We start from the raw sequence: 25,036 nt of genomic DNA on the forward strand, positions 1-25,036 counted from the left end.
GGCCACTTCTTGGCAGCCTGACCTCCCTCAGCTGCCATGACAAGCCTTGCAGGGCAGAGCAGCTATAAGGCAAAGCCCACCACTCCGCAGCCTGCACACCCAAGGGGAGGGGAGGCAGCTGTCCTCAGAAGCCTCAGTTTCACACAGCCTGGTATCCCTTCTGATGTGCCTCAGGCCAAGTGAACTCAGGCCCTTGTGGGCCCAGCTCCCACCTACACTCAGGTGTGGATGGGGCCTACAGTCAGAAGAGGGGTGGACAGAGGGGGCGGGCAGAGCTAGGGCAGCAGGATGGGTGGTGGGGGCATGCACCAGCGTGGGGTCACACGTGCTTCCTTGTGTGATTTTAGGGCTATGGACAGCACCTAGGGCATCCTCCCACTTCACAGTAACCACAGCCCTGAGGGCTTATCAGGTGTGTTCCATTACACAAGCCTTGCAGGTCTGGCTTCTGCATCGGCTCCCGCCCCCGCCCCCACCCCACCTCTGGCCCAGTGCGCCCTCGAGGCTGTGCAGTCCTGTTAAGAACACCTGCTCTGGCCTGAAGAGCCACAGTGCTGGAAAAGGATTACCAGTCTACTGCACTTCCAGACTCCCTTGGCCTACCTTCCCAGGGAGTCCTGCACTCACAGCTGCTGGGCCGGGGTTGACCTAGGGACCGGCGTCTTCTCCCATGGTGACACACATACAGAAGTAGCTCCTTAGGGAGCTTTCTGACAGCCAGGGAGAGGGAGGGTGCAGAGAGGCTGGAGCAGGGCCAACCTTGTGAGCATCTGCTCACACCGCATGCTGGCCCCTGCTCTGAGCAGGGCCAACCTGGCCCTGTAAACCCCTGCCTGTTGCAGGAGGGTGGGGGGCAGTGGAAAACATGTTGGTGTTCAAAGGCAACTCACCACTGCTCCCTGCCTTTCTGCATTTAGGGAGCAATCGCACACACATGTGCACACAGATGCATGTGCACAAACATGCATATATACACACGCATACACACAGGCCTGGCCACGGTCACACCTGGGCCCTGGAACCCCCAATGAGCCACCCTCCCTTAGGCGCAGACCCTCACTCACTTGTGATGTCGTACACCACCACAGCCACTGTGGAGTCCCGGATGTAGCTGGGGATCAGGCTGCGGAACCTCTCCTGACCAGCTGTGTCCCAGAGCTGCAGTCGCACCTGTTTCAGGGAGGGTAGGACCACAGGCAGATGGGTCAGTGGGGCAGTGAGGTCCTCCTGGTCCGGGGAACTGGGAGAGCCGGGCTCTGCAATGCTGGCACCACCAGCTCCAGTCCCCAGTGTCGGCAGGGGCTCTCAGTGGTGACCAGCTAAAGATCCTAGGGGATAAGCCCAAAGGAACCTTCCCTGTCCCTCCCAGTCCTAATATTTGGTGCTCACCGTGCGGTCCTCCAAGTACATGGTTTTTGACAAGAAGTCAATCCCAATGGTTGCCTGTTAGAGAAAAGCACAGAACAGTCAAAACCAAAAGGTCTCATGCAAAGGGGCAAAAGCCTGGTGACCGCAGGTGGTGGCGTAACCAGCAAGAGGGGACGTCCATGTCAGGTCTAACGTGGCCATGCTCTGTCCTCCCTGACCCTCCACCCACTACTCAGCGGCCCTCTCACTGAGGGATCAAGCTGAGGAAAGATGGGGGTGGCCTTTATAGGGCGAGATCCTCTCTGGAGAGGGAAAGTGTTTCGGGAGCGGTGAGAGCACCGTGGTGAGGAGGCCTCCCCAGGAGCAAGGCCACTCAGGCCACTCAACACACATATCCTGCTCTCCCCACCTGGGCTCCCTGCCTTGTTCCCCTCTCGGACTAATCTGCAGCTTCCAAAGCCTCTTCCCGCTGCCCTAAAGCATGGGCCTGGGCTCAACACTGGCCTCAGGAGAGTGGGAGGCAGGGGGCAGGAGCAGGCAGCTTGCTGCTGTGTGGGAGCAAAGAGGAGCATGGCTTTTCTCAGGTGTGGGCACTGCAGACCACCCAGAGTGGCCTCTTGCTGGGAGGCCCCACACTGGCTCTTTTCTCCTCAAGCCAAAACGTTGGAAGCTGTCACCAGCCCCCCTGTGCCACACCTATGCCTCTTCTGCCCTGGCACCTGCGAGAGGCAGCCAGCCTTGTGGCCAGATGGCCAGGATTCTCTGTGTCCTTGGGCAGGCCACCAACCTCTCTGGGCCTCACATGCACCCAGTACCTGTCAGGAGGACTGAGACGCTGTCAATGTAAAATGGAGATATCATTGCTATGTAATCAATAATAACAAAGGCTTGGACACAGCCCAAATGTCCAGGGCACTGAATAAGCCTAGTGTGGTACATCCATGTGATTAGAATCCTTGGCAGCTGTTAACAATCACATTCTTGAAAACATATTTGAGGATTTGGGGAAATGGTCATCCAGTTAAAAAAGAACAGGTTATAAAACATCATGTGGCGAGTGATCCCAATTAGATTAACTCAAGTAGATCCATGAGTATTTTTCATGTTTTCTTCGACACTGAAGTGAAGGGAATCTGCTAAAGTGTTAATAGCATCACAGTCTGAATAGTGACAGTGCATTTTGTTTCCTTCATTACACTTTTCTCTACTTTCCACAATGAACATATAACGGTTCTAAAATTAGAAAAAGTCCTTTGAAATAAAGTTTAATAAATAAGTTTAATTGTGTGGAATGCCATGATTTTCTACTGCAAAAAACAAAACCAAAGGAAGCCCAAGAAAATAGAAAAGGTCATGTCTCCAGGCCCCCCAGGCTGAATGCAAAGGTGTGCACCAATGTGTGTGCACAAGTGTGCATGTTTACACAGTCACACTCCCAAATCGTTCCACAAAGGGCTGAGGGGGGCTGCATCCTCCGGGAAGCTTCATAACCCAAAGATATGGAGGGGGATTCTATGTTCTGGAGCATATGATGCTAGAACCAGGGCACTAGACAAACACCTTAGATACAACCCAATCAATCCCTTACTTTGGAGATGAAAGAACAGACCAAGAGGGTTAAAGGACATGCCTAGGGTGACTTCACTCATCAGTAGCAGGGCTGGGAAGATCAGAGCTGCAACCTCGGCAGCACCTGGGCTCTTTCCAGCCCAGCTTCGCATATTGTATCCACCGAGGGAGAAATCTGCAATGACCAGTGCTTGTGGATGCAGACTTTTTCCTTCACAGGTATATGTTAGATTGACAATCCTTGTCTTCTGATTCCCTTATGGAGAAATGTACATAGCAGGTAGAAGTCTCTCAACTCCTCAATGCTCAACAGGCTCCCCAGGAGTGACATGCTCCTTTTGTAGAGTCACCCTTGAAAGAAAACCAGGTGTATGAGCTTAGGTCTGGTGGCAGGGACTGCTGGTTGTCCCCAGTACGTAGTCTCCCTTTCTATAGTAACAGAATTCTGGGTGTGCAGATGGACTCAGGGCTGCCCCAAATAAAGACCATATTTCCCAGCCTTCTTTGCAGCTGGGTGGCTACATTCTGGTTAATGGAATGTGAAGGTGATGCAGGCATATTTGGGGACAGGTCCTCTGTGGGCAAGGAGTACCCACAGCTGCTCCCTTTCCCACTGTTTGGTGGGGATGAGTCATAGTGGCCCATCCAGATGAGGATGACAGAGGAGCGATGACATCAACAAAGCCTGACTCCCGGACCCTGAGGAGCTACTTCAGCAGCACTGGACTGCTCAGATTGTTCTATTTTGTTTAAGCCACTGTTATTTTGGGTTTCTTTTAACATAGCCTAACTATAGCCTAACTTACAAGCAAAGAACCATGAAGAAATGTATCCCTCAAAGGTAGGCACCCGATGGCAATGCTACTGATAACGTAATGATGACACCCCATCACACCTCACATGTCACAAGGCACTTCTGCTTCCATGAAGGGCAGAGAAGTCACCAAATGAAACAAGGAATTGTGCTACTTGGATGAAGTCCCAGCAAAGCTCAACCCAGTGGCCTCCATAATCATAAACACCATTACTGAACATCCATATACTTTCTCTCACATCCCGTAACAGCTTGACCAGAGGCAGCAGCGAGGAACCTGAATGAGGCCAACATCCCATCTTCTCCAGCTCTCTCTTAATTCCCACTTCCAGCTTCCCCATCAGAGAAACCTCTGGTCCCTTAACTGTCCACTCTTTCAGACTTGTTCTAGCCACAATCTCCATCTGACCAGGCCACTGAGCCACTGAAGAACTTCCATAGTTGTGGAGATGGCGCCAAAGCATAGGCATTGTCTCTGGGTGTAACTGAGCCCTCAGCTCTGCTCAAAAACATATTCCTAAGTTTTGCTTTCAATAATGGCTGAGTGGCTTGTATCAAACAAACCCTCCCACAGAAAACTATTTTAATATCTGGAAAAATACAAGAAATAACAATTTGCAAGCACTGAAGAATGATCAAAAGCAGGACGAGGCAGGGCACAGTGGCTCATGCCTGTAATCCCAGCACTTTGAAAAGCTGAGGCAGGAGGATCACTTGAATCCAGGAGTTTGAGAGCAGCCTGGGTAATATAGTGAGACTTTGCCTCTGTAAAAAATAAAAAATAAAAATTAATCAGGTGCAGTGGTGCCCACCTGTAGTCCCAGCTACTTGTGAGGCTGAGGGGGAAGAATTGCTTGAGGCTGGTAGGGCTGAGGGTGCAGTGAGCCATGATGACACTACTGTACTCCAGGTTGGTCAACAGAGCAAGACTCTGGCTCAAAAGAAAAAAACAAAACAAAACAAAACAAAACAAAAACGTATGCAGAGGTTACAATCGCTGAAGGAATGGAAGAGAACTAGGTAGATTCTACATTAAATCAATTTGCCTCCTGAAGAAACTCCCCAGTTCCACCAAATTAAAAGAACTTCAAAAACACCTCAGACTCCACTGAAACACCAGAAAGGCTGGCTTTGGGAGGAACAAGATCATCTCAGGACTGAGGGTTACACCAGAGGACTAAGAGAAAACCAAAATAAATCTATTGCTATGGTCTGAATGTGTCCCCTGCAACCTCAAATTCAAATGCTGAAACTTAATCCTCAACATGACAGTATTAAAAGGCACATCCTTTGGGGAAATGATTAAGTCATGAGGACTCTGATCTCTTGAATAGGATTAGTACCCTTATAAAAGATGCTTAAGGGAATGCCCTGGCTCCCCTCTGCCATGTGAGGACACAGCTTTCGTCCCTTCCACCACGGAGGACACAGCATAAAGGTGACATTTTTGAAGCAGAGAGCAACTCCTCACCAGATGCAGAATCTGCTGGAGGCTTGATCTTGGAAGGAAATCCCAGACTCCTGAATTGTGAGCAATAAATGTCAATTGCTTATACATTACCCAGTCTATTTTGTTATAGCAACCTGAATGGATGAAGACATCTGTCTTAACAAGGTCAATACATGATAACTAACCATTCCCTAAAAAGTATTAACTGCCCATCATTTAATAGCCTATTAAAATAAAACAACACTCTTCAGAGGAAGGTAACAAAATCCAGGACTATAACTTATTATTCATGAGGTCCACTGTATAATAAAAAAGGACTAGAAATGTGAAGAAACAGAAAATTCAAGCCATAATCAAGGGAAAAAGCTCAACAGACCCACCCCTACATGACCCAAATGTTGAATCAGTAGACAAAGACTTTAAAATTCTTATAAATATGTAAAAAAAATTTTAAAATAAACAATGGGTGACTGTCAAGAGATTTATGAAAATTCTAAAACAAAACAAAATGGAACTTTTAACACTAAAATTTATAATATCTGAAATAAAAATGCATTGGATTTAAACAACAGTAGCTAGGACACTGCAGAAGAAAGCTCAGTGAACCTGAAGACAGGCCAAAATAAATTGCTCAAACTGAAGCACAGAGAGAAAAATGATGCAATAAAAATAAAGAGAGCTTCAAGCACTCCTAGGACCATATGAAGTGAGCTGATATAAATGCAATTAGAGGCCGGGTATGGTGACTCATGCCTAAATCCTAGCACTCTGGGAGGCCGAGGCAAGCAGATCACCTGAGGTCAGGAGTTTGAGACCAGCCTGCCCAACACAGTGAAACCCCATCTCTACTAAAAATTAGCCAGGTATCTCGGCGGGTGCCTGTAATCCCAGCTACTTAGGAGGATGAGGCAGGAGACTCATTTGAATCTGGGAGGCAGAGGTTGCAGTGAGCTGAGATCGCACCACTGCACTCCAGCCTGGGCAACAGAGCAAGTCGTCATCCCTCAAAAAATAATAAAATAAAAAATGCAACTAGAGTATCAGAAGGACAGTAGAAACAGATGCAAGCAAAAACCATCTTGAGAATAGCCCCCAATTTCCCCCAAGTTAATTAGAAACATCAACCCACAGTTCCAAGAAGTTCAGTGAACCTAAAACAGGGTAAATCTGTAAAAAACCAAACCAAGGTATGTCATAGTCAAATTGCTGAAAATAAAAAAATAGAAAACCGTAATAGCAGCCAGAAAACAGAACAACACGTGACATACAAGGGAACAATGGTAAGAATTAGAGTTGATTTATCATCAGAAATCATGGAAGACAGAAGACAAGGGAATAACATCTCTAAACTGCTTAGAAAATAAAACAAGACACACACACAAAAACCCTGTCAGCCTAGAATTCTATAGCTGGTGAAAATTTTCTTCAAAAATGAAGACAAAACATAAACATTTTCACATAAGGGAAAGTCACATAATTTGTCACCAGCATGCACTCATTATAAGAGATGCTTTAGGCTAAAGAGAAATTTTGTAGATGGAAATTAGAATCTGTAAGGCTGGAATACAAGTGCACCAGAAATGGCAAATCTATGGGCAAATATAAAAACATGCTACTTGTCCTTGATTGCTTCCTATCACAGTAACAATGACATCCACAGTAACAACTAAACATCTCAGCACTTCATCATTTCCCAGCTCTTGTACTAACTGCTTTAGATACATTACTTAAATTTAATCTGGACAATAAATCTATGTGATGAGTTAGGCTCTTCTGTATTCTGTGTCACTGCTAAGAAAACGGGATACAAGAGATCCTAAGTGACTTGTCAAATGTCCACAGCTGAGACTGCAGTCAAGATTCAAAAGGTATTTGCACAGTTGTCTACATATGTCCAGACTTATCCTCACACGCCTCCAGGCTCTGAGTATTTGTTATTTCTCCTGTTTAAAAAAAGCCTCTTCCTAGGCCCTCTTGGCCCTGGCCTTCTCTGGATGATGCTTTCTCAGCCATCTCCTTTCTCTTCTGTATCTCAATCTCTCATTCTCTACTCACTCTTTCCTTTCATCCAAGAAACATTCTCAAGATTCTCACATCTTTGAGTGGAAAAATCCCTCATTTTCACTAAGTTGCTCTCTAGTCATCTGCCAATCTCTCACCTCTTCTGAATGGGCTTCTTGGAAAAGGACTTCAAACCCACCGTATCCATTTCCTCTATGCCCACCCATTTCTCAACTAGGTCACTCTGGTTTCTGTCCCTCTGCTCGCAGCTCTTGCTATGGTCATCAGTTGCCATTTCATCACCAAATCATGAGGACACTGTGTAGGCCAGACACAACACACTTGACCCTGCTGACCATTCCTCTTCTATGGCATTTGTTTCTTCTTTGCTTTCCATGACTTTACTTGTTTCTGGCTTTCCCTGTCTCTCTAATTGCTGTTCCTTATTGTTCTCTTGTAGGATCTTCTACCTCTCTTTTCCTAAAATGTTGGCATTTCCTACTGTTTTGTTTCAGGGGGAACTCATTTACTCTCGATGCTTCACATATGATATACTGATCAGTTCCCAATCTATAACCCAGGCCTTACCACTGTTCTGAGCCCCAAATCTATGCATCCAGCTACTTACTACAAATCCCATTTAATTATCCACTAGACAGTTGACTAAATATAGTATGTTCTGAAAAGAGCCTATCATCTTCCTCCAAATCTGCTTCTGCTATTTTTCCTATTTCAATAAATGGCACCTTGACCACCCAGGGCACCCATGTCTCTGGAACCTTGAAAGCCCTCCTGAGTTGCTCCTCTTTACTTGCTGTCTGTTCCCTCACATCAAATGAATACTGAACTGGTTACCTGGCCTCCTAAGGGCTCTCAACAAGCTCCCTTTTTCTCCATCCCCAACCCCACTGCCCTAGTTTAGACACTGAACTTCTTTTACCTAAATAACACCAACAGCTTCCTGACTATCCCTCATGCTTTCCACTGTAATTAATCTTTCATGTAGCAGGCAGGATATCTTAGTCCATTTTCTGCTGCTGTAACAGAATACCACAGACTGGATTTTTTTTTAATTATTATTATTATTATTATTTTTGAGACAGAGTCTCGCTGTGTCTCTCAGACTGGAGTGCTGTGGCGTGATCTTGGCTCACTGGAAGTTCCGCCTCCCAGGTTCACGCCATTCTCCTGCCTCAGCCTCCCTGGATAATTTATTTTAAAAAGAAATTTACTTACCACAATTCTGGAAGCTGGGAAGTCCAAGAACATGGCACTGGTATCTGGGGAGGGCCTTTGTGCTGTGTCATCCCATGTCAGAAGGTAGAAGGGAAAGTGAACACAGAGAGAAAAAGGGGCCCAAACTCCCATGGATATCAACCCACTGCTTCAATAACTGCATTAATCCATTCATGAGGGTGAATCCCTCATTACCTAATCACCTCTTAAAGGCTCCACCTTTTTTTTTTTTTTAAGCAGCTGCATCCTTCTAGGATCACCTCTTAATACTGTCACAATGGCAATTAAATTTTAATATGAGTTTTGACGGTGACATTGAAACCACTGCACAGGGTTATTTTTCTGAAACATTAATATGATCATATCACTCTCTACTGCCCCTAAGAAATAGCTCAAACACTTCAAGCTGGCCTATAATGCTGTTCAGGGCCTGTCCCTGGCATTCTTTGGACTCATTCCCTCCTTGCCCAGCCCGCACTTTATACTTTAGAAATAATATTCTGTACAGAACTCCTCACAAACAAGTTCCTTTGTGTGTCTGGGCCTTTTCTAATACTGTTCCCTCCTCTGGAATGCTCTTCCACATGGTTTATACTTATCCAGAACTCGAGATTCAGCTCTTCTACAAATCATTTTCTGGGCCCTCAGGTTGGTCCAGGGCCCCTCATTTAACACTTTCTCTGTTAAACTGGAAAGATCTCATACTGATCAATCTCTCCCACTGGCCAGTGATTCAGTGATTCTCAGTATGTAGCCCACGAGTCACTTGCATCAGAATCACATCAGGAGTGTGTTAAACATGTAGATTCCTGAGCTCCACTCAGACAGACAGAATCACAATCTCTGGGAATCAGAATTCCAGACAAGCCCTCAGATAACTCATTTGTGCAGTAAAGTTTGCAAACTACCTTCTGTTGTAATCAGAGTCTGGGAAGGTTGTGATGTCCAGGAGTGGCAGATACCCTGTACGGGGTGAGAGATAAGGGGGAGATGCTTATGCACAAGAACGTTCTATTCACAGAAGAAAGCAAGGCTTACTCAGAACCAAGGTCACACAGTCAGTGGTGTCAGTATCAGTTTCCCTGAGTGCAAAGTCCCTGCTCTTGACTATTCAGTTGTACTCCCTCTCCTTCCTCAAATCCCTTCATTTCCGAACCTGTCATGCGCCCTGAAGCTGTCACTGAATATTCCCGGGGGTCACACACTATCTGGCTACCTATTTTCATAATCTTATGGTCATCAGCCATAATAGTTCAGCAGAGCCCACTTAAGATGAAGTTAATTTGCCAGAAGAGAAAAGTCAGCTCTCTAAGGACAGAACAGAAACAAGAACTTTTTTGTTTTTGTTTTTGTTTTGTTTTTGAGACGGAGTCTCACTCTGTCACCCAGGCTGGAGTGCAGTGACCGGATCTCAGCTCACTGCAAGCTCCGCCTCCCGGGTTTACACCATTCTCCTGCCTCAGCCTCCCAAGTAGCTGGGACTACAGGCGCCCGCCACCTCGCCCGGCTAGTTTATTTGTATTTTTTAGTAGAGACGGGGTTTCACCAGGTTAGCCAGGATGGTCTCGATCTCCTGACCTCGCGATCCGCCCGTCTCGGCCTCCCAAAGTGCTGGGATTACAGGCTTGAGCCACCGCGCCCAGCCAAAACAAGAACTTTTAAGAGGGCCTTGGCTGGGCCTCAGTTACCAGAAAATTTCTAGCTCTTTGACATCATCTATTGCCTCAAATAAGGCACAGACAGTTTTACTGGTTGAGAAATTTGAGAACAATCTGCAAAGCTACTACAGCAGCCAGAAAGTGTGAAAATCCTGGAAGTGACATACATACAGAGAGGTGACCCCAAATTCTGCATATAAATGCTACCCAAATCTCTGACTGACCCGAGCAGACCCTAAGCAGCAGCCTACCTAAGACTGAAAACAAAACAAAACAGGCAAACAAAAAAATCTGAACATAACTTTCAGTTGCTGCCTACCACAGTGGGGAGAATTGAGAATCTGGGTCCAGACAATTTAGCTGCCCACTAAAACCAAGAGTACTCTTCACAGGAACAAATTGAGTCCACAGTTTTAACATAATGTATAACCCAAAATTACTAGTCACATGAATTAAGAAGAAAATGTGAGCCATATTCAAGAAAAAAGAGATTAAATGGAGACTAACTCTGAGGTACCCAGATGTTGAAAACAGCAGGCAAGTATTTAAAAATAGCTCATATAACTATGCTCAAATGTAAAAATAAGCTCATAATAAAGGCACAGATTTAAAAATCTCAACAGAGAAACTAAAACTCTTTGCCCTAGGAACCTTTGAGGTTGCAATCCCTATAAACGTCCCAATAACTGAGTATTCCCAGAGCTTCAGGAAAGGCTGACCTTCAGAGAGCTGGGTTCTAAAGGAGACTACTTCCCTCTTCTAGCTTGCCATGGAGTCTCCTGGTCAAAGCATTCTTTCTCTGAACTTCATTTTCTCTTGTGAGGTATGAAGCAAATTATTTTTGCTGGTAACTATTTTACAGGGATGTAAACACAGGATATCATGACAACACGAACAGCAGGCCTGTCCTTGGGGAGTCTCCTGCCAGCCAGTCCACAATCCCTATGACCCTCCTCTCCCTCCTCGGCTGTGCTGGGGGCACCTCCTGCACTGCACCGTGTCCTCTGAGAAGGCTGAGCCGCACGCTGCTGGGAGCAGATTGCTCCAAACCTGGCAATGCTTATTTATTCCTTTAATATCTTTGTGCTTACAAATAGCACTGCCTATGAGAAAGGGCAGGCACTTCATTTATGCAAAATGTGAGGAACCTTATGAGTATGGATTTCATAGCTGCCTCCACATTTATCTTCTTCTGAACATGGTATTAAACAGTGTCTACAGGGGTTCAGACATACAGTGCAGAATGACAGTACATCACACGCTTCCTTCTGCACAGAAGCTTCCATTGGCCCTGCTGATCCCGGAGGAAGGAGAGGTTTCCTGAGGCACTTGTTGAAGTCTTCTTTGCTATGTGCACTTATTACGAAATACAATTTTGTATCCACATTCTGACAAGACACAGTAATAAAGTCTGCAATGGAAATCTTCATGGTAATTTGCATAAATTGACTCAAGATTCTTTTCTCAGGAAGAGAAATAATGAAAAGGCATGTATGTGCGTCTTCTTTTAGCCTTGGCCAGGCCTGGGCCCAGGGCTGGGGAAGCATCCATAAGTGGCAGAAAGCAGCTGGGCATGATAAGCCTTTGACAATGAAGTTGCTGTTTGTGCTCTGCACCACTAACCATTAGATTAAAGTATCAGGGTAGAGTCATGCAAATTAGCTTGCAAATGAGCCTGCTGAAACTTCAGGATCCAGACTGGCAAGTGGGTGCTTTGGAGAGATGAGACAGCAGTCTCTGGCAAATAGGCTGGGCATGTCCTTGCCAGAAGCGCAGTAATGTGCCCTGGGGGAGGGGATTTTGGCTCAGAAGGCCACAGTACAGTTACCTGCATTCTTCCAGACACCTCAGTTTCAAAGTCTGTATGGTCCTGGAGGCCACTTTTCTCCCAATGGAGAGTGGCTTGTACTTTAGTCACCACCCAATTTAAATATGAGATTGCTCTTTTATTTCCTGACTGTGGTTTGAAAACATATACCTTCAAACTTTAAAAAAGGTTAAATTTCATCAATATCAGTGGGTCCCTTCAAAAGCCACCCATATGTGAAGGTTGTGTGGCCTGAAGCTCCCTGAGAGGCCTCCCAAAGGGTGACAAATGGATCCATGTGTGCCAGCCCTCCCCTCAACCCTTACAGCAAAAGATACTCCAGGTGTTGGACTTTTGAGGGCGTCTAAGAACTTACTTATGGTAACCTTCAAAATGAATTAGGAAAGATTACCAAAGCCTGGAGCAGAGATCTGCATCCTGAGTCCATTCCACTTATTAAATGTATCAGGAGCTACTGGTGGGCTCACCCAGTACCCATTGGCAACCTCCTACTCCCTCGCTTGACTACTTTAGACTGTAACAGCTAAATTTGGCTTTCCCAGCCTCTCTAGAGGCGAAGGGTAATGGTGTGACTCCATTCTGGCCAATAAGACACAAGCAGCAGTCTGCTTGGGGGGAAGGATTCCAGGGAAGCTCTTGCTTACTTTTTCTGCCTTGAATGTGGATGTGATGCCTGGAGCAGCAACAGCCAGCCCGCACGAAGATGAGAACCCACAGGCCACGACGGCAGAATGGAAAAAGCAATAGTCCAGGGGCCTGATGGTAGCACCACTCAGTGTGCCAACCACATGACCTCTTGCACCTACAAAATTAGAACTCTCCTTCATTTATGCCACTGTTCATCAGCCTTCCGTACTAGAAGGGGACTACATTTCTAATTTGCATGTGCTGACAAAGAAGTGGAGAGGAGGGCATAGGAGAGGAGAGAGAGAAAGAAAGGATGTTAGAGGCTGGGCAGTGTGGTTGGTACACTGAATGGTGATAAATCAGGCCCCTGGACTACTGCTTATTCCGTTCTGCTGTCATGGCCCATGGGTTCTCATCTTTGTGCAGACTGTTGCTGCTCCAGACATCACATCCACATTCAAGGCAGAAAAAGTAAGCAAGAGCTTCCCTGGAATCCTTCCCCCCAAGCAGACTGCTGCTTGTGTCTTATTGGCCAGAATGGAGTCACACCATTACCCTTCGCCTCTAGAGAGGCTGGGAAAGCCAAATTTAGCTTTTACAGTCTAAAGTAGTCAAGCGAGGGAGTAGGAGGTTGCCAATGGGTACTGGGTGAGCCCACCAGTAGCTCCTGATACATTTAATAAGTGGAATGGACTCAGGATGCAGATCTCTGCTCCAGGCTTTAGTAATCTTCCCTAATTCATTTTGAAGGTTACCATAAGTAAGTTCTTAGACGCCCTCAAAAGTCCAACACCTGGAGTATCTTTTGCTGGGTCAACGTCCAGAGGGAACACCTGGATGACCTGCGGTGCCCCAGTGGGTTTCTGAGGCAGGGTCATCTTGCCAGAGTGACTGGCATTCAGATTTCATGACATAAGAGTGTCAACTCATATTGTGACCCCAGAACATAATGTCTGCAAAAAATGAAACTCCACTCTATTAATAAAAAAAAAAAATCCTCATGTTGCTAGGGGTAATCGAGGACTGCAGTCCAGTGCTCTGCCCGAAGTCGACAGGGTCAAGCATCATTTGGCAGAGCAGCAAAGCACAGCACAAGTGCACATGCAGGGATGGTCAGGATACTGCGGAGAGTTATCATTCGTTTCACTTTATCATTATCATCTTGGTTTGTTGCAGGGTTGCCATCATTCTTTCTGTAGAGTAATGCACATTTGTATCAACAGTGGTTTTGGTCCATAATTTTCTACCATCTCAACTTTAATACCTCTGTGAGCCATAGTTTAAATACAAATTAATTACATTCCTACTTCCAAAGTTGAAGGCCACTGGTTTAGGTGATAGAGGGCCTAAATTCCATCTGAATAATTTCCAGGTTAAAAGAAAAAGTAATACTAAGAAACTGAAAAGCTTGGCCCAGGTCTCCCAGCGAAGTGGGACTTGAACATGGGGCTTAAACCCAGGCCTCTTTTCGAAGGGAAAAGAAAAAAAAAGGACTGAGGCATAGGGGACACGCTGAATCCTTCTCCTCGGCATGTGCCCTCACTCACTCTGACCACCTCTACCAGGGCAGAAGATCCTGTCCCCATCTCCCCAGGTGCTGGGGACACATGGCATTTGAGATTCTGTGGGTAAAAGGCCCCTTCTTCTGGCACTCTGCCTCCGTCCTACATTCCGTTAGAGAAAAATGCACCCAGTTTTAGGGCTTCAGGAATCTAGATTTGCCCAGTCTCCCACAGGCTGGCCTCAGAGAAGAGCCATTTTCAAGCATTTTGGCTGTTTGATCATTACTTCCCACTGGACTCTCCTTTTTCTTTGTGTCAATGGCATTGATATTCTTCCAGCATGTCCAGACAGAAACCTGGGGCACATTCAGGCCTCTTCCTCTTCTGTAGGTAACCCACAGACACACTGTTCGCTGGCCCCTTCCACTTCCTGTGCTGTCTCTCCTAGGCCCCTCGCTTACCTCCCACACAGCGCTGCATGGTTCCTCCCTCCCCCTGCCCTCCCTGCCCTTCCACACACAGCTGTATCTGAGTCTTTGTGTGTCCCGCCTCAGCTGCCACCCCTGGTCCCCGCCCAGTCCCTCCAGCCCTGCCTGCCACAAACTCTGTATCTTTGATCCCGTCAGTGTCTGGGTCAGGAACCCTCCATGGCGCACCCTTCCTACCCAGGGATCCCAACTCAGTCTTGGGCCTTCCACAGTCCCAGTCACTGGGGCCAACTCACCCATCAGGCATGAGGGGCACAAAGCCCAGTGCCCACAAACATGTAAGGGCCAAGGAAAATGTTTCCATTTTAATTTATCTTAAAATCAGAAGAAGAAATGACTATAATTATAATGAATCCAGTCTGAATTACATTCATCTCTATACCAATGTAGCTGTAAAAATACAATTCTTAACATTTTTTAAAGGAAGAAACCTGTATTCGTTTCCTAGGTCTGCCATAACAAAGTACCGCAGACTGGATAGCTTCAACAACACAGTCATTTCCTCACAGCTCTGGAGGCTGGAGTCCGCGACTGAGGTGTAGGCACAGTTGGCTTCTTCCGAGGCCCTCCCTGGCTTACAGATGGCCGTCCCTTCCTGTGTCCTCACGCTGTCTTTCTCTGTGAATGTCAATGTCCTCATTTCCTCTTCTTCTAAGGACACCAGTCATATTGAATTAGGGCCACCCTAATAATCTCATTTTCCTTCTGTAGAGACCCTATCTTGATCTACAGTCCCATTCTGCGATACTTGGGGCCAGGACTTCAACACAGGAATTTTGAGGAGACACAATTCAGCCCATGTTAGGGCCCATGAAGCGAAATGCCTGAGGCTCATGAAAATCAAAATGCTGCCCTGCCAATACCCCACTCACAGGCCCCACTACTGCCCTCCCTCCACTACAACACACCGAGCTTTTTAGCGTCTTAGTACTGCATTGTTTTAACCTGGAAACTAATCAGATGGAATTTAACCCCTGTATCATCTAGACCAGTGGCCTACTTTAGAGGTAGGAATGTGGCAAATATGTATGTATATATTTATTAATTGACTGACTGACTGAAATAGGGTCTTGCTCTGTCACCCAGGCTAGAGTGCGGTGGCATGATCATGGCTCACTGCAGCCTTGATCTCACAGGCTCAAGCAATCCTCCCATCTCAGCCTCCTGAGTAGCTGGGACCACAGTCTCATGCCACTATATACAACTAATTTTTTTAAAAATTATAAAAACGGGGTCTCATTATGTTGACCAGGCTGGTCTGGAATTCTTGGCCTCAAGCAATCCTCTGGCCTTGGCCTCCCAAAGTGCTGGGATTACAGATATGAACCCCCAACCTCGGCTGTAAATTTGTATTTAAACCATAGCTCACATAGGTCTTAAAGTCTAGATGATGGAAAATTACACCAAGAAGAAAGTGCTCAGCAACCTCAGAATCCTGCCCGAAGTCCTACAGGTGTCTCTTTTCACACCCCTTTTCTATTCCTGGGTTGGGCGTGGGTGTCAGGGTCCAGTGTCTGTGAGTGTGTGGGTGTCTGTCCACAGGGAACCTCTGGTTTGACCCCCGCTCAGGTCTGTTTTCCTCATTGGGCCCTACCTCACCCACACCAGCAAAGGCAGTGCGGGGGCTTTTTAGGCCCGAGTCTCTGTCAAGGTCATGCTGCTCAAGGCTGGCAACCCCCAGGGCCACCTGAGAATGTGCTGACCTGGAAAGAGATGGCAGAGCACCAAATACCATGTTGAATAAAGCATAGCCTTCCACGCACCGTGAGCTCTCCTCTTTGCCCCCTCCCTAAGCAGCTGAGATGTGCTGCGTGGGGAGCTCGGCTCCTCTCAGAAGGGCAAGATCACTGGGGAGGGGCAGGTGCTGGTTTATGGGCTAAGCAGCCAGATAAGTGGCCTGCAGACACAATGGCCAGGCCCCAGGAAACACTCATATTTATTTCATTAAATCAACTTACAGATGTTACACAAAGAAATAATCTGGAGACACTTTGTGAGAATAAAAAGACATACTGCCAAGATAGGATCCTGGGGGAAATGGCCTCACCAGGTCGAGATGGTGGGCAGGAGGCACGTGAAGGGCCAGAGGGGCTGGGAGCCTGCAGGGGCTATGCTGGGGGATACAGTGAGGCGCCTAAGCTGAGGAACAGGCCAGAAGGTCCACACTCCACTGGGATCAGACTGGGAGGTGCTAGGATTTTGGAATGAGTTGAAGGGTATCCATCCCCAAATTCATGTCCACTTGGAACTTCAGAATACGAGCTTATTTGAAAATTGCAGTTTTGAAGATGTGATTAGTTAAGGATCTTGAGATGAAAAATCATCCAGAATTTAGGGTGGGTCCTTAAATCCAATGACTGGTGTCCTCGTAAGAAAAGGCGAGGACAGAGAGAGACAGGAGGCCTGCTGAAGACAGAGGCGGAGAGTGGAGTGATGCGGCCACTAGCCAAGGAAGGCCTAGAGGCACTGGGAGAAAAGGATTCTCTCCCAGCGCCTTCAGAGAACAAGGCCCTCTGTGCCTTGATTTTGTACTTCAGCCTCCAGAATGGTAAGAAAATAAATGTCTGTTGTTTAAGGCCCCTCTGTGCAATTTGTTAAGGCAGCCCCAGGAGGAGAGAGAAGAAAGCCTCAGGGCAGAGCGGCAGGAATGCAGTGAGGATCACCTGTGAGGCCAGAACATCTCAGGCAACCCCTTGGCCTGGGAGGGCAAGGAGGCAGCCACTCTGTTCCCAACGGCTCTGTGGGACCCAGGAAGGGAACCAGTGCAGGTAAAGCTTCACAGGCCTCCAGAAATGCTCCTCCACGCTGTCAGTGCGTCCTCCTGAGAGCAGCTGAGTGAGCTCTGGCAGGCCAGGGACCTGCTTCCAGGGACAGCCCGTCAGGTCAGTGGTTTCCTAATTTGTGCCATGGTGTGAGGCCCAGGGACGTGCCAGTGGGCTCTAAGTGCTTCACAATCACTGCTGAGGCTTTAAGCATGCTAATGTCCGAGCCAGCCCTTGAATCTCCCAAAAGGTAATGCTAACAGGCAGCCAGGAGTGATAGGGGGCCCATGAGAGGCCCAAGAAGAGTGCTGCTACCAAGTCCTCCCCCTCCATCCCCAGCAGCCACCTGCAGAGACTGAACCCTTCCACGGTGGCGTGAGTGCAGGTTTCACACAGGTGGCTCACAGACCGGGCCTGCAGTATGTTTCATTTGGCCTGCAGAAGAGGAAGGGGGGCTGGCCCCGAAGACAGCCAAGTCTCACCACAGTGCACGTACTGGAAGGTTTTTTTTTTCTATCAATAAATTTTGAAAGTAGTTACTTAGTTGGGGTTTTATATGAGAGAACCACTGCAGACATGAATCTCATCTGGCTGTGACTCTTGTTTTTTCACTTCTTCAAGTGAGTGGATTTAGAGGGGGTGATGGGCAGGGTGTTGAGAGGCCAGAGAGTACATGTGCCTTGAGAACATGTGTGTGCATGCATGTGTGCATGCGTGTGTGTATGTTTGGGGGTGAGGAGGTAAGTGTGAGGCAAGAGGAGGCAGAAGACCTGCCCCCTGAGACATCTCACGGGGCCTATCGGGTAGACGAAAAGTCTTGAGAGGTCTGTAGAACCCAGCTCTGCACACCCAGGTCCTCATGCCAGTCCCTCAGGGTCTCCTGCATGTTCAGCTTTAGACCGAGGGAGAACTCACCAGTTGTCACTGAGGATAGGGTTAAACACCTCCCTCCCAGCCCTCCATGCCCTGGCTGAAGGCAGGGCCAGATTCTGTGGCCAGGCCACTTTCTTCTGCCTCTCCAAACATAGAGTAGGCATCTGACAAACATCTTTTGTCAGAATGAGTGAACGAGAGGGGAGTAGTGGGGCCAGAGACAGAAAGTGTGGGAGGGAAAGAGGGAAGGAGGGATAGATCCCATTCTAGGAACTGTCTGGGCATCTCAGTCAATCAAGGCAAGGCAGCTCTGCCAGGTTGTACAGCTGGAAGGGTATCTGAAGGGGTGGTGAGGAGTGATTGCTGTGCAGGGGCACAACTTGGGGTGAGGTCTGCTGAGCCCCCAAAGACGCTTAGATCTTGTCTGCTTCTCAAATGCCTCTGCCACCACGTTAGGAAAAACACACAAAATAACATTTCCCCTTTTCCATCTCCACAGATTTCATTAAAATGAGCCTCTGTATGACAGAATTGGAGCCCTGGTCTCCCAGCCTAATTATCATTTTTAAGGGCACTGGGAAAGGAATTCCACCTGCTGCAATATTGAAAAAAAAAAAGAGAAAGCCTGGGATGGGGAGGGCAGTCCTCTCTGAGGTTTCTCTCCATCTTGTCACCACATTGGGTCCTTGGGGCCTCTTGGTCTGATGGGTCTAAAACCCGAGGCCAACTGGCCATGCTTTTTGTGTGTGTGTGCCAGCAGGCATTGGTGACTCCAAGTATGGTCAGGCCTGTGCTAAACTCATGAATGCAGTGGTGGGTTCCAGAGGCTCCTGGCCTCAGCCAAGCGCAGAGCCCAGCCCAGAGCCAGAAGCACACAGGAGCTACTGCACAGCTGAGAGGCTAAACCAGCCTTGAGGATGATGCTATAGGCGAGATGGTCATGGAGGGGAGAGAGGATGAAAGGCCCTCACCACTCAGACCAAACATGTGCTCTGGGCCTTGATGCATCCAGAGAATTCTCGCAGCAGAGAAGAGAGGAAAAGGCATTCCAGCAGAGACAATGACATGAGCCAAGGTGTGGAGGCATTAACAGTGTCGCTCCAAGGGCAGCAGGAGCAGGGAAGTTGGCTAGACCACAGGATGGGGGACAAGCAGTAGGCAATGGGAGACGACACTGAACATGGAGGTAGGGCAAGATTTTGAGGACCTTGAATGACACGGGGAGTAGTTGAGGCTTTGATCCACACTGATGGGATCCACTGCACAGGCCTGGGAGGAGGCCTTTGTCACCCACCACTGCCAAGAACACTAACCAACCAACAGTCTCACTGTTTTCAAGGGGACACTAACAAGAGGCATTATAAGTAACTTAATAGTAAAAAATCCAAATAATATATGAGATCATTCACATACACACATGCATGCACAAAAACAAATGAATACCAAGTCAGACTTCAGAACTAAGTCTGCTGCAGTTGTCATCTTGAATTCAAACCGATCCAGTAGAACTCCCCTCATTAGGAGGACAGGCTTGGTGCTACAAAGCCCTGGCCCAGAGAGGACACAACAAAGACAAAGTGTGACCAAGGTGAACATCCCACAGTCCAGGCCTGAGGCTGTGCACATCAGCCAGGGCCCCTCTCCCACAGCCTCTGTCAATTCCTATGGTCAGTTCCACCAAGTCCATGGGCTAGCCAGTATTTCAGACCACAGCAGAGCAGAAGCGGAGGTAAAGTAAAAATTGAAACCACAGCAGAGAAAGAGTGAAAATTAGAGAGAGGCGGACAGAGGGGCTGTATTTAAGGCAAGGAGGATAACTGGTCCAGAGGGAGACAGACAGACTAAAAAGTAGACACAGAGCTGCAATCTGCAGTGAGCTGTGCTCCACATATTCTGTAAATCCAGAAAGGCGTAGGGACATCTTAGAACAGCAGTCCCTGGCGTGTTCTATAAATATTCGTCCTTTGAGAACTCGATGACCAAGGGATTCCATGATCAAATACATCTGGGAGATCCTACACACTATATCTCTCTTTCAATAAATCAAAATCATCCACTGATATAGTCAGGCTCCGAGAAGCCCTGTAGCACAGCAGATTTACTTTTGTTCGCCCAGTGTTCCCTAAATCTGTATAAGCTCTGAACTCACCTGCCCCACACCTACCAACACCTCTTAGAATTAGTATCTCACAGAATCCACTGGTGTAGAAAAATGCATTATCATTTGTCTCTATCTAAGGAAGAAAACAGCACCTTTTTTCCTTAAAAGAGTTGAAATGATTAAGTTTGGTGCCTTTTGCAAAAAGCTATAGTTGCGTGGAAAATTCACTTTACTTGCACAAACCTCCCTACTCACCAGGGTGCCAGGAAAGTGACATGTTATTAACCCCCAAGAGCTTGGCCTTCAGGGCACCTGGAACCACCTCTGGGCCTCTGGTTGATCCCAGACTACCCCTCCAGGGCCAGGAGCTGCAGAGGTCACTGCATCCAGCCTTCTGCCCTGTAGGGCAGGGCAAGCTCATCACACCAGCCTCTCCAGGGAAGGAAGTGCCTCAGCAACTGTGTGTGTGTGCATGTGTGTGTGTGTGTGCGTGCGTGTGTGTGTGTAGGGGGCAGGGAGCGAAAGAGAGAAGGTCCCAGCAAACACAACCATTACAACCATGCATGAGATGCAAGCTCGCCTAACACTCTCATTTTCACCTCTCTCATTTTTCATCTTGTTCCTCTTCCACATGATGACTCCCCTGAATAACCAAACACTATCATGGTTTGGATCTGCCTGTGAGGAACAAGAGAACACAGACTCTCTCTATTTTTAGAATTTTCCTCTGGAAAATGTTTCCTTTACCAAGGTGTGGATTTTCAGAAGGGCTCAAGCTCTTTACAGGGATGGGGCCAGTATAGAGCTGGGAAGCTCCTCCATAGTGAAATGACACCCTGGGAACCCAGGGCCATTCCACTCCTACCCCAGCTCAGCAAGTTTCAAAGAGAGGCCGGCTGCTGCCAGGTGATATGGAGGGTGAGCACCCAGGACCTCACCTGGTATGTGTTGTCGAAGCTGTCGTACATGAACCTCGTAATCAGAGACGTCTTCCCGACTGCAAAACAACAAGGAGACAGGTTTTCAGTCACGGCATCTGAGCTAGGCTCTTCTAAACACACTGCATTTGAAGAAAACAGATAAAACCAAAAAGCACAGAGGAAAGGCCGAGTTGCAGAAATACAGAAGTGGGAGATAGGTCCTTTCCAAGGACCCCGTGGTGTGGTCACCGAGTCCGTATCCCAGGTGGGCTGAGAGCTATTCCTGCCAGGCACCAGGCTGCTGCCAAGGAGGAGGTGTCCCACTGCCCCATGAATTTCCACTACCCAAATCCAGGTCTTCCTTGACCCAGGAGAACCCAGCTGATGCAAGAACCATCTATGAAGAATCAGGGTAAGTGACGCGAAACAGGAGGCTCCTCTCGTACTTGCCCATGTACAGTTGGTTGTTGGTCATACACTGGGATGGAAACCTGCCCTTTATTTCCTGTTAGTTCAGCCTGAAGATTGGTGGGGACAGTGGCTTTCTAAGGAACCAAGGGCGGGGAGGCAAATGTCATTTCCCAGTGTCTCTCATGGACAGGACTATTCTTTGTGTACCTGACCGTCCCGCTCACTGCAGGATGGTTAGTATACCTGGAACCCCGCTGGGCAAATGCCAGGAGGATCCATCCTCAGTCATTGTGACAACTGTGGACTCACTCACACATCTGCAAATGCCCTGTAGGGGCAGTGACACCCCAACTGAGAACCACTGGCAAGGCTGAGAGAAACCAGGATGTCTCTTGGGAATCCTACGAATGCTGCTAATTTCCCAGACTGCAGAATTTGGCTTCTGACCTCACCCTGGGCTGCTCCCCTGGGGCCGATCTATCGGGTACTCTTGATAGATCATGCTGGGTTCAGGATTCTGTCCTGGCAGTGACAGAAATGTCAGCTGCTGCATTTCTAACCATCTAGGGTGGGAGAAGAGGGCAGTCAAGGGACATTCATTAGGAGAGGCCCTGCACGGATGCTTCTCCGTACTATACCATCATGTCTCCGCCATGGCCCTGGGAGGCTCTGTTCCAGAGTGGAGAATCTGTCCAGCTGTACTGGCTCAGAGCCCTCTCCGCACTGGGCTGCAGGAGGACAGGTAACGCTGGCAGGCAAGGCAAAAGCGCCCTCGCCCTCCCATTTCCCAGGCTGGCAGGACATTCGCAAGCTGTGCCTGGTGGGGCCGCTGGTCACTCCCTGGAGGGAGCAGGACAAGCCAACAGGACCCCTTGGCGAAGGCCCTTTACCAGCTTTGAAGCCTCAACGGTGCACCACGTAACAGACAAGTGCATTAGCTCCCAGCCGCCAGCATGTGCTAGGGGAAAGATGATCATCTACTCAGAAGGAGCATCTGACTCACTGTGTTTGGGGTGAACTCGGAAGACCCCATCTTTAACCCAAATTTGGTTAGCTGGATTGAAATCCTACTGGGGTACTTTTCAGCTGTGTCACCTTGAGGTGATCACCATCCCAGGACCTCAGTTCCTCCTTTAAAAATGGATATATTAACAATGAAGACTTCAGGGGGCTGTAGTAAGAACTAAATCAGGTAAAAAGTACAAGGCACATGGGAAATGTTTAAAAGTGGAAGGAGGCAGCAGGTAACTGAGCTAGGTAAGGCAGTTTCCGGAATATCAGATGGAAAAATTACATGTATCACTACCACCCCAGCCCTCAACTCGGGGCGGCACTCAAGTCATCCCCATTTCACACAACAGGCAATTAGGTGGCAGCTCCTGGCCCAGGGTCAGAGCTGAGTGGGGCTCGGATGTGGCTGCCTGACCAGGTGCTCAGTTCCTATCCAGGTCTTCCTTGATAGGTCATGCTGGGTTCAGGATTCTGCCAGGTCAAGATTCTGCCCTTGTTGGAGAATACTGACCACCATGCCAACTCTGGGTGGTCAGTGCCAGAATTATAAGGTACCAGCTGGTGTCAGAACAGCCCCATTTTTAAAAGAACATTTCTGGGGTGAGCAGAAATGTGCCCAAGATATCTTCTAATTATACCTGGAAGCAGCCTTTTAAACTTCTGATAGAAATGAGGCTATAAAGAACATTCTGACTGCTTTAAATCTCCCCTTAAATTTCACATGAAGTTGAGAAGTGGGGGGCCTCCCACACCTGGAAGATCAGCTCTGAGGCCATGAAGCCACAGGCACCTAGCTGAGGACCACAGAGGGAAAAGTGGGGCAACCCTGAGCTAGCAAGAGGCAGATGCAATTGGGGAGAACACGGCATCCTCCTTTTTGAGAGGCCGTGGAAAGTTACTGCCTCCTCAGGAAGAGAGGCATCCCAGGGTGCGCTGGTCACTTCCCTAGGCAGCAACACTCTGCATCTTGTACCTTAGGGAAAGGGGCGTGCATCAGGGATCAGGGTGGGGACACGGACGGGAAGATACTGAGCCTCTTCTCCCGGTAGGTTCCTCCCTGGGGCCTCCAAGCACAGAGAGGAGAGAAAGCAGAGTCTCCAAAAAGCCACTAAGGGCACAGGAAGTTCATGGAGTAGCTGAGAACTTGGAAATCCCTGCAACACCTTCTAATGCCAAGGTGCCCCTCCTTGAGACACCAGCCACTGGCAATGGATTAGTACTGGCTCACAGGTCTAGGTGGCAGGAAAACATCCCCCAAAAGTTTTTTACTGGGACTGTGCAGGGGGAGCTTTTAGGTGTGGGGTCCTGGCCAGAGCCAATATTTTCTATGGGGGAATGCACAGAAAATAGGACCATAATACACAACACATGACCCCAGCATTTACAGAGCATGTTCCAGGCACATAGTAGGGGCTGAGTCAGGCACAGAATTGACATGAGAACAGTAAACAGAGGAGACGTGGCACCTGCCCACCGAAGCTTGCAGCAACACCTGGCACCACACCTCCCAGCCCTCAACTCTGGGCGGCACTAATGTCATCCGCACTTCACACAACAGGCCATTAGGTGGCAGCTCCTGCCCTAGGGTCAGAGCTGAGTGGGGCTGGGACGTGGCTGCCTGACTAGGTGCTCAGTTCTTATCTGGGTACTCTTGATAGATCATGCTGGGTTCAGGATTCTGCCAGGTCGTTATTGCCATTGCTCTGGCTCTCCCAGGCCAAGTCTGGAACTGGGGGCCTTTCTCTACTTGGAAGGGGCTTGATCCAATCTGAAAGGTCAGAAACTGGTCACTGAGGTGCCCTGGAGGTGCTCTGTCAGGCACAAGGAGGGCTCGGAAAGTGGGAATTTTAACATCTGGGGCCCAGCACCCCAACTCAGGCTTGAAATGGATGAGGGACTCATTCTTGCTTTTATGCAAAAGGCAATGACTTTATGCTATTCCTCTAGCTCGTTTTTCTCATTTCTCGGAGCTGAAGCCTTCTTCCCCACCTCAGAGCCCGCTAAGACGACCCATGTTCTCATCACACCAGCCAGGGTAATGTGTTACACCCCTGCAGTGGTATCCGAGACCCTGGACCTCCATGCTTTGTCTCTGGGGAAGCGTCTGCAGACCTGAGGCAGAGCTTATTAAAATGAGCTCCTCTTGTCCATTTCTGCCCAGCCTCTGCCCATGGTATCACATAAAGGAGCTGAGTGGGTAAGGGGTTGCCCTGTGCTAAGCTCCTCTCCCCTCTAAAGGGCAAAGACCCCTTCCTCAGCCCACATCTGCCCTCAACAACTGCCCAGGGTGGAAGGTGCTGGAACCTGCAAATGGAGAGCTTGCACACTGCATCTACCTGGCTACTTTCTCAGTCCCCCAACCATAAAGGGTGGGCAGTACTCATCCCTAGCCACCTGACCGGGCACTCCCACTCAGC

At 48.3% G+C, this 25,036-nt stretch overlaps 1 protein-coding gene across 2 annotated transcripts in view; it reads right to left on the bottom strand.

The window, feature by feature from the left end:
- The window catches only part of RAB6B (RAB6B, member RAS oncogene family), a 69,120-nt gene that overhangs the window by 15,985 nt on the left and 28,099 nt on the right, over positions 1–25,036 (bottom strand). For both annotated transcript variants that reach the window (XM_023207454.2, XM_026454181.1), the window contains 3 exons: positions 21,216–21,274; positions 1,390–1,443; positions 1,065–1,170 (listed from right to left, as the gene is read on the bottom strand). In XM_023207454.2, coding sequence (XP_023063222.1) covers positions 1,065–1,170; positions 1,390–1,443; positions 21,216–21,274 — 219 coding nt within the window. The remainder of the gene's footprint in view (positions 1–1,064; positions 1,171–1,389; positions 1,444–21,215; positions 21,275–25,036) is intronic.

The sequence above is a fragment of the Piliocolobus tephrosceles genome, chromosome 2 (genome assembly GCF_002776525.5).
Source record: "Piliocolobus tephrosceles isolate RC106 chromosome 2, ASM277652v3, whole genome shotgun sequence".
Taxonomy (NCBI): domain Eukaryota; kingdom Metazoa; phylum Chordata; class Mammalia; order Primates; family Cercopithecidae; genus Piliocolobus; species Piliocolobus tephrosceles.